The following is an 8,884-nucleotide window of genomic DNA, read 5'->3' on the forward strand; positions in this document are numbered from 1 at the left end:
TAAATTATTGTAACGATTCTAAAATTTTATTTTCAAACTAATATTTTTTTGTCTGTTTTTTCATCGCGATTTAGGTTACAAATATATATATATATATATATATATATATATATATATATATATATATATATATATATATATATATATATATATATATATATATGTCAATATGGGATTGAAAATGGAAATCATGTGTCTATCATTCCTTTTTTTAACTTTCTAACAGTTAACATTCTTAGGAAATAATATTTTCCAAAATGTCTTTTAACTATTTTTTGACAAAATTGTTACCATTGTAAATAAAAGTCTAATTTTCTGAATTAAAAATACTTCTACAGTAAAAGCACTTTTTTCTTTTTTAATATGATAAATAGTTAATATTTTTGAATATAAAAAAAAAGGGTTTGAATGAAAACATAATTATTAGTTATATTGGAAAATATGAAAGGAAGGATGATAAAAGGGATTGTTGCATGTATTTTTGTCGATGATCATCATTATGTTAGAAGCGAACTGGTCAAATGAACCTTACACCACAGTGCTGTCAAAATCTTCGAACATTGATTTGATGAATCCCTTTTATCGGTTATTTCTACAAAGTATAGGGCATTTTTTTACTTACTCTATTGCTATATTCTCTTTCAACACACACGACACTTTGCAGATAAAGTTTATTCTGTTTTCGGCATGCCGTCCTGAGCCGTCTGTGTCTGAAGTGTCCAACATAGAATCGCAGTATTGGAACTATCTTCTTCCGAGCTCTATATATATCACTTCTAACCTGCACACTTCCACAGCACATGAGCAACATCGACATTTACTAACAAAACACTCATACATAAAGGAGAAGTTGAGTTGCCAACTATGGCTCTTTCACCACTCACCATACTTGTGGTCATTGCCACCATCTTCCTCCCATCCATTGCTGTGGCCAAGGATATTGTAGTTGGGGATGATCATGGATGGACAGTGGGCTTTGATTACTCTGCTTGGGCTGCTGATAAGACCTTCTTTGTTGGGGACGTACTTGGTATGTTCAACTCATCAAATTATTTTATATTTTCATCCAATCATTAATTCTAATACACCATAATATCATTGATTTTTGTAATGATTACTTAAGAATCATTTCAATTATTTTATATTCGAATACAACCAAGTGCTTCATATTAATGCTGTATTCATTTTATAATCTGTAGTATTCAAGTATGCTGTTGGAGAACACAATGTGTTCAAAGTGAATGGAACTGCATTCCAGAGCTGCACTGTTCCTCCACCAAGTGAAGCATTGACTACTGGAAGTGACCGTATTGTATTGGCTATTCCTGGGAGAAAATGGTACATATGTGGTTTTGGAGGTCACTGCAGTGCTGGCCAAAAGCTTGTTATCACAGTTCAACCCCAAACACTTCCCCCAACCCTACCACCTGCCCCTGCACCTTCGCCTTCTAAGGATGGACATGGTTTTGGTGGATGGGTGTCTAAGAAGATATTAACCATATTTCATTAAATTCACTGTTGCTTTAACCTATGTTTAGAGAGTCTGACATTGTTTTTCATAAGCTTTTGAGGAAGTGGTATTAGTCCTCAGAATAAATTATTGTTTCTGTTTTGAAGTTCAAAATGGAAGTTTGTGAATGTGGTCGCTAGCTCAATCCAGCTACCATTCAAATAAAATTGCAAATTTGCCTTCCATTCCATTCTTCTCTAAAATTCCTATATCTTGACATTACTCTTGTAATTTTAATTATAGTTGTATCCATCCTCACTGTCACTAGTATTTATCAACTTACTTTCCTTTAACTGATTGAATTTCTGTGCAAGAAAGGAAGCTAAAGAAAGGTAAACTCTAATTATTCTCGACTACGAGAGAAAGGTGTAAGGCAACGAGGTTCTTCGAAAATGTCCACAAGACGTAACGTACAAGTGCTTGTCTTGTCAATTCAATAATTACTAGCTAACTGAAGCTATTAGGCTAATAAACTTGGATTATTTCTCAGACATTGGTAATGGCTTGTGTTGAAACCTATAAAATCAATCCAATTTCAAAACCTTGAATATTTTATGCTTCAGTTTAGCAGGACGAGGATTTGAAACAGCTTTTGCAATTGTTTTACATCAGAACTTTTCATCCGGCAAAGGTAATAATAAATTTACATAGATATGATACATTTGCAAAACAAGATCCTGAATTCTAGAACTCAAAATTTAGTATAGCAACAACAAACAGCGATAAGTTTCCAAATCAAAAACATCAGACAACTCGACAACATCATTAACATCAAAATAAACTACTACACTACCTTTGCTGAGGTAATAATACTGATGATATACTCAATCTCCTCTGCTACCTCTTTCATTGAAGGTCGGTTCTGTCTCTTTTCCTCCAAGCAGCCCAATGCCAGAAATGCCACTGCCTTCATAGTCTCTAGCTCTATAGTGTTGGCTACATTCTTCAACACTGGATCAATGACATCCATCAACAGTTCCTCCTCCATCATTCTATGAACATAAATTGCCAAGTTCACATCATCTGGTGCCCTGTTAAAATCTATTGCTTTCTGAGCTGTCAAAAGCTCAAGAAGCACCACTCCAAAACTGTAAACATCACTCTTCTCAGTCAATTGGAAGTTTCTATAATACTCAGGATCAAGGTACCCAAGGGTCCCCTGAGCACAAGTGGAGATATGACTCATATCTGTCTGGGCCAATCTAGACAACCCAAAATCTGAAACCTTGGCATTCAGATTGATATCTAGCAGAATGTTGCTAGACTTGACATCTCTGTGGTAGATAGGAGGCACAGCCATGAAGTGAAGATAAGCAAGACCCTCAGCAGTCTGACGTGCAATTTCAAGGCGATCAGTCCAACTAAACGAACCACGGCCCTTAGGAATTTGACCTTGCAAGTGATCAAGAACGGTACCATTTTCTATGAACTCATAAACCAAAATAGGCTGCTCCAGTTCCACGCAGCAACCAAGTAGACCGACAAGGTTTCGGTGGTTAACTTGGCATAATATGCGAACCTCATTAAGGACTTGATCAGTGCCTTTGGGGTTGCCAAGCTTGGCACACTTGACAGCCACAGCAGTACCATCTTGAAGAAAGCCCTTGTAAACTTCACCATAGCCCCCGACACCAAGAAGTCGGTCATTGGAGAAGTCGTTTGTGGCTTTCTTTATCTCTTTGCCACTGAAAAGTTTAGCGGCTCTTCCCCCATTACTGGCATTCAGAATTCCTTCACGCTCTTTGGCTAACCGGGCTTGTGCTTCTTTGATGCGCTTGTGGCGTTTGTAGAATAGAAAGGCAATGATGGCAAGGATGATTGCTGCTCCAGCCCCACATACCGAACCTGCACATTGTTACCATCAAATTGTAAATAAATAGTGCATCATACGAAAGAGGCCACAAGAACCATTGTTCAGAATCGTGGTCAAGTTTTCACTCATCAAGGATACTGAGAACATATTTTTCTTTTCCTCAATGGATGAAATATACCAGCAATTTATCAGCTCTAAATTCACACAAAAATGTACCGGTACATATTTATTTAGTTCTCTACATGCAAATTAAAATTTTATCTCTTCTATTAACTCACAATGCTTGGGTAGGTTGATTCTTTGACCTGTATTTAACTTCCAACTGTTATCTATTTAATTTATATTAGTCAGACCTTCATTATTGACAAAGACTCAATTCACATGCCGTCATTAATGCGCTTTTTCAACAATTTCGTTGTATATGAATTATGTGTTCACCTATCATGTAGTGCACGACCAATTATCCGCACGAAACATCCCTGACTTTTTTTAAGAAATCCGTGTTACAACTAGTCCAGACTATGAAAAAGAGATGTCAAAACAAAATCACCTCTAACAAATAGCAAACCAAGAAGGCTTATTATTAAACAATACCATATTCATACATAAAATTTAGTTAGAATCCTCTCGCAATTAATTTTTCAATTGTCATCCAAATATATATTATTATAGACTTTAAAAAATTTACATTTTTTCCTAAAAAAAATCCAGAAGTTACATTAATAATACATGTGCTGATGTTAATTAACAAGGTTATACATTATCTTCTAATCACAATAGGATAAATCTTTTAAACTTAACAATAAAAAATTATCTTAAATTATATTAAACATGACTTCCGATAATTGATAATATAACTTCTTTTATACTGACGACATCCGGTTGTGTTTTGTTCGGTTTACCGTTTGGCCTCTTTTAAATGACATTTCTCAGTAAACTCACTGAGATATGTTAGCTTTTCTTCAAATTACGCTTACAAGATCATCATATTTGATAATGAAAATAATACCGTCGTTTTAATCCAAACTCGACTAGTAATTCACCAACCATACATCAATAAACTTTAATCTAAACATGCATTATGTCTATTAAACTGGTTCATATTCTAAAAATCAAGTTAATCTTTTTGTAAAATAAAAATGAGAGATTAAAAAGGAAAACAAAAAGGCGAAACTAATACCTGCGATTATGACCTTTTTATTAGTTGAATCCCCACAACCGTCTGGGTTCTGGCATGTAATTTCTGCATAAAAAGTCAAACCGGAATTCCAAACTTAGTCAACGTAAGAAGAAATAGGAGAAGGGGTATAATCCTGTACAACTCACTTTTAGCACACACCCCTTGGATGGGGTTCCACACGAGCCCATCGTGACAGAAGCACCTTTTGATCCCGCTAGTAGAGGAGGCGTCGGGCCCACAAGTCGACGTGGCAGAGTCGCAATCCTCCTGGGATCCACAAACGGTTTCTCTGGGCGAGAGCCACTGAATCTCCAAACCTGGTTCGGGCCAGCGGCTCATATGTTGAGCCGTGTTGAGGTTAACGAAGCTGGAGTAGGCGCTGCAACCAGAGTCTCTTACGCGAATCATATAGGAGTTGCTGGAGCCGCCAGTGCGATAGGTGCAGCAGAGGCCGCTCTGGCAGGCGGAGGCGGAGGCGGTGGCATTGATGTAGGCGTTGCAGGCGCTAGCTGCGGAGCAGTTAAGGGGGGACTGGAGGAGCGTGAGGGTACAGTTGAGGTAGACGATGGTGTTGGAACTGGTGATGTTGAAGGGGAGGGTGCTGTTGAGCTGGATCCCCTGGTGCACCTTATCGGTGGAGACGCACGTGTTCTGCACGAGCGCAGCAGGCCGTATCACAAGGCGCTGCGATTTCGCGTCGATGGACTCGATCGGGTACGAGTTGTTCAGCGTGTCGAAGATGAGTGTGCCGGAGCTGCACCGAATTTTGTACAGCGGATCGCCGCATGTCGAGGTGGTGCTGAGGGGAAACGGCACCGTGGTGTTGCCGCACGCGGGACACGGTGTGGCGGGGGACACGTGCGGGGCGCGTGATAGCATCAGCAGCATAATTGCCAAAACGAAGTGTCTGGTGGTGAACTCCATTGGTGGCAAAGCTGGCAGTTGAAATTGCTGCTTCTTCCTTCTTAAATACTGTCATGTTAATTCATTAACTTTCTTAAATTTATATTTTATTTAATATAATTTTGTATTTAATACTGCAACTCAATATGATAAATATACTTGATGAAACCCTTTTCACTATTTATAGGGTTAGAACTTTGAATTGAATTTGAAAAATTAATGAGAAGGTGAATTAAAAAGTTTATGGAAATTTAGGTTACACACTATCTAAGAAACTTAGATATATGGAATTATATAACTTTAATTGAGAGAATTTCAAAAATGAGAAAAAGATTTACGTTTTAAATTTCAAGTTAAGTTGGAGAATTACTTAATTTGTTCTGATAGAACGAGAGAGATATAACTACAAAATAATTTTGGACAAAAGTGAATTTTTGAATTTCGGGTCAATGAAAAACAATAGGTGAATATGAAAGATGAAAAAAAAAATCATTCTTTTTAAGAGGGTGAACATACAAAAATAAGAAAGTTTTCTAATACAATCAAAATATTCTTAAATAACTCAAGAACTTGAAAAAAATCATTCTAACTAAAATAAAATAAATAAACTCTACTTTTATGAATAAAACTCTATTTTTATTTTCATTGATAAAAATGATTAAATTTATATAAGAACTTTAGTTATCAAGCAAAAAGATCCACTAATTACAATTACATTTTACTTAAACTAATAATAATCGTACTATTTAACGACCGATTATAACTGAAATTGTGACAATAAAAAGTCACTCAAAACCAATAAAATTTAGTTCACCCCTTACAAAGTTAGTTGTCCACATTTTTTTGTTTAAACCCTACTTTATAGTATTTTTTTTTGTTTTTCATATATGCTTATAAAAATTAATAATAACTTTAAGTGAAGTATTCGAATATATGTAATTTTATTTATTTTAAAATTATTTGAGTTTGAATTTTAAAAAATCAATTCTGAAATACTTTGATATTTTAGAATTACAGGCATTTAGTAGAACCAAACAAACAAACTACTATTTTTATCATTGTATTTTATTTGCACAAACTGTAGAGTTTATAGTTTATTGGGTGTTGCCAAAACAGTACTCAACGTGTTATTCTATGTTTGCTTTCTTGACAAAGGCATTTTAAAAAAGAAAAATTGAATTGCATTATGCCTTGTTTCTTTTTTTAAGAAATGCGTCGAATTCAAAGTCTTGCAAAAATTCAATGTTAGGAAGGCATTATTTCCTATATAAAATACGTGATATATACGTATAGATATTTTGCATGTATTTAATAATATATGTATTTTAAATCTCAAAAAAAATTTTAATTTAAAAGGATTGTGAGGTTTTATAAAAGAAAAGAAAGGGGGAGATGATAGTATTAATGATAAAAGTTAACTGATTTCATTATAAAACATTACTTTACGTATTTTTAATTGTTTTCTCAATAATAATCCTTGTGTTTATATGATGCAAGGTTTTGATTCAATAGTGGTTAACTGTTCTAAACTTTTTTTGTAGTCATGTTCTAATTATGTATTCATTAGTCTTATAAATAAACAAGTAATAATATCAGTTAAAATATTTGAATAAATATTTTTAATAAAAATCACAAAAAAATTTATTTTATTTTATTTCGTTTAATATCCAAGCCTACAAAATAAATGTTTGGAACATTTTGCTTTTTAGATAAGTTTATTAAACTAAATTAAAATTAGTCAAAATCTAAAGTTAATTTTAATGAAAACTTCAGGGGAAACATGTTTTATTGATAACATTAAAATAAATAAGAATTTATTATTTACTTATTTACTTATTCATTAGTGAATTGAAATTATAATATTATGATGTTATGTACAAAGCTTATGCAAAATCTTTTTATTTTTCATCTTTTTAGTTTTTAAAGATTATATTAGTGTAATTTGATGGTTGTGAAAAAAGAAGGTAGTTTCCGACCTGGCAGACATGTTTAGAAAGGTTTTAAAAAAACGGCAGAGGTGATAAGGTTGAGAATATGATGTGTATAATAATGAAAGTTGAAGAGAAAACTCAGAAAAGATGTACGTAGAGTTGACAACAATGTCCATTCCACTGGAAGAAGATGAAGATGAGAACATAGAATTATTGAAGCCTCGCATCATTTGCTCACCAATCATCTAGAACATTGACTAACCAATAAAATGAATAATGGATCTTAGAAAGAAATAATAAAAATAGTAATGACAATAATAATGACGATAATGGTCAACCCTTTTCCACCAACTAGCCATTAATAGGGACTATAAAAAATTCAGACTAAATTAAATTACCAAATAAACTATTTAAAACATTTTTAAATTAAATTTATTTATCGAGTTTATTTAAATACAGTATACCTTTTCCTCTAAATGGTTTGGTGCATTAAAATCAACCAACCCGTCTTTTTCTTAATTTAAAAAACTAAAACTAGTATAAAAATATTTAAATTTTATAATTATTGTCAAAATTATTATATAATTATAATTTTATTTTTCATACTTTAGTTATTGATTTTGTTTATAAAATTTAGTTTCAGATAATTTTAAATGAATATTAAGTTGTTTTAAGTAAATTTTTAAACTTTTTTAATGTAAATTCAGTCTAAGGATTCATATTCATATCTTAATACCTTAATGTTTATTGGTGTGGAGATTAATAAAGAAACATTTAAATAACAATTGAATAAAATTAAGATAGTTTGAATCGTCTTTAGAACAAGTTTTTTACTTTTATTCGATCAGTTTTTTTTAATTTGTATAAATTATCTTTTTACCTATTTTCTCTAGGTTTAATATATTATTTACGTTTAAGTGAGAACTTTTTTCACATATGACCATATGTCATCTATATGAGTTTCAATTAATTTGTGATCAAATTGACATGATATGATCGTTCTTGTGATGTTTTTATGTGTAGATAGAATATCTTGTGAAGTTAAAAGTGTTTTGGTCTATTAAGAACTTTTAGATGTGTTTTGTAGATTACAACATTGAATTTGTATGTTGTTGGTTTAGGATATTTGAATTTCTAAATTGACATGTTGTTGTAGGTATGAAACATCAAATTGGTTTGGTATGACTCAGATTGTCTAAAAAACACAAATTTTGATCTTTGAATTATGCAGACTCTCTAGCAAGAGGTATACTCGTCGGGTGAGTCTGTGTAATTCAATTTTTTTGGAGAGCTTTGGTTGCTAGGCTCAGGTTGTATTGATTAACGACGTCAAAGTCAAAGAACTCACTGACTTTGTGGACGCTAAGCGAGAGTATTCTCACTAGAAAACTTTAAAGTCATAAAGCTAACTGACTTGATTGTCGTTGGACGCTACCTGACGTTGTTGGGTGAATTTTATCACAAAAAATTCTGGGGAGCTTTAGTGGTGTTTTTTTGGACATTCATTGGGTGATTTATTACGAAAATTGTTTCGGTGCTAAAGTCGC

The 8,884-nt window shown here is 33.0% G+C and overlaps 2 protein-coding genes across 2 annotated transcripts; one reads left to right on the forward strand and one right to left on the reverse strand.

Moving 5' to 3' along the window:
* Window positions 1-697: 697 nt before the first annotated feature.
* Window positions 698-1,695, forward strand: LOC108328775 (blue copper protein 1a). Its single transcript, XM_017562663.2, has 2 exons — window positions 698-1,030; window positions 1,200-1,695. Exons 1-2 carry the CDS (start codon window positions 865-867, stop codon window positions 1,508-1,510), a joined length of 477 nt encoding a protein of 158 aa, XP_017418152.1. The 5' UTR covers window positions 698-864; the 3' UTR covers window positions 1,511-1,695.
* A 475-nt stretch (window positions 1,696-2,170) lies between these two features.
* On the reverse strand, window positions 2,171-5,466 carry LOC108327793 (wall-associated receptor kinase-like 20). The gene is made up of 3 exons (XM_017561500.2): window positions 4,650-5,466; window positions 4,504-4,566; window positions 2,171-3,355 (listed from the first exon to the last, which is right to left on the reverse strand). Exons 1-3 carry the CDS (start codon window positions 5,425-5,427, stop codon window positions 2,295-2,297), a joined length of 1,902 nt encoding a protein of 633 aa, XP_017416989.2. The 5' UTR covers window positions 5,428-5,466; the 3' UTR covers window positions 2,171-2,294.
* Between the last annotated feature and the right edge of the window lie 3,418 nt (window positions 5,467-8,884).

This window comes from Vigna angularis, chromosome 2, assembly GCF_016808095.1.
Source record: "Vigna angularis cultivar LongXiaoDou No.4 chromosome 2, ASM1680809v1, whole genome shotgun sequence".
Classification (NCBI taxonomy): domain Eukaryota; kingdom Viridiplantae; phylum Streptophyta; class Magnoliopsida; order Fabales; family Fabaceae; genus Vigna; species Vigna angularis.

Excerpts from the sequence above, each read along its gene's own strand:
- LOC108328775 (XM_017562663.2), top strand. The coding sequence starts at position 865 with ATGGCTCTTTCACCACTCACCATACTTGTGGTCATTGCCACCATCTTC. Across the intron at positions 1,031-1,199 it reads CTTTGTTGGGGACGTACTTG|TATTCAAGTATGCTGTTGGA; the intron begins GTATGTTCAACT and ends TATAATCTGTAG.
- LOC108327793 (XM_017561500.2), bottom strand. The coding sequence starts at position 5,427 with ATGGAGTTCACCACCAGACACTTCGTTTTGGCAATTATGCTGCTGATG. Across the intron at positions 4,567-4,649 it reads CCAAGGGGTGTGTGCTAAAA|AAATTACATGCCAGAACCCA; the intron begins GTGAGTTGTACA and ends CTTTTTATGCAG. Across the intron at positions 3,356-4,503 it reads TAAAAAGGTCATAATCGCAG|GTTCGGTATGTGGGGCTGGA; the intron begins GTATTAGTTTCG and ends AACAATGTGCAG.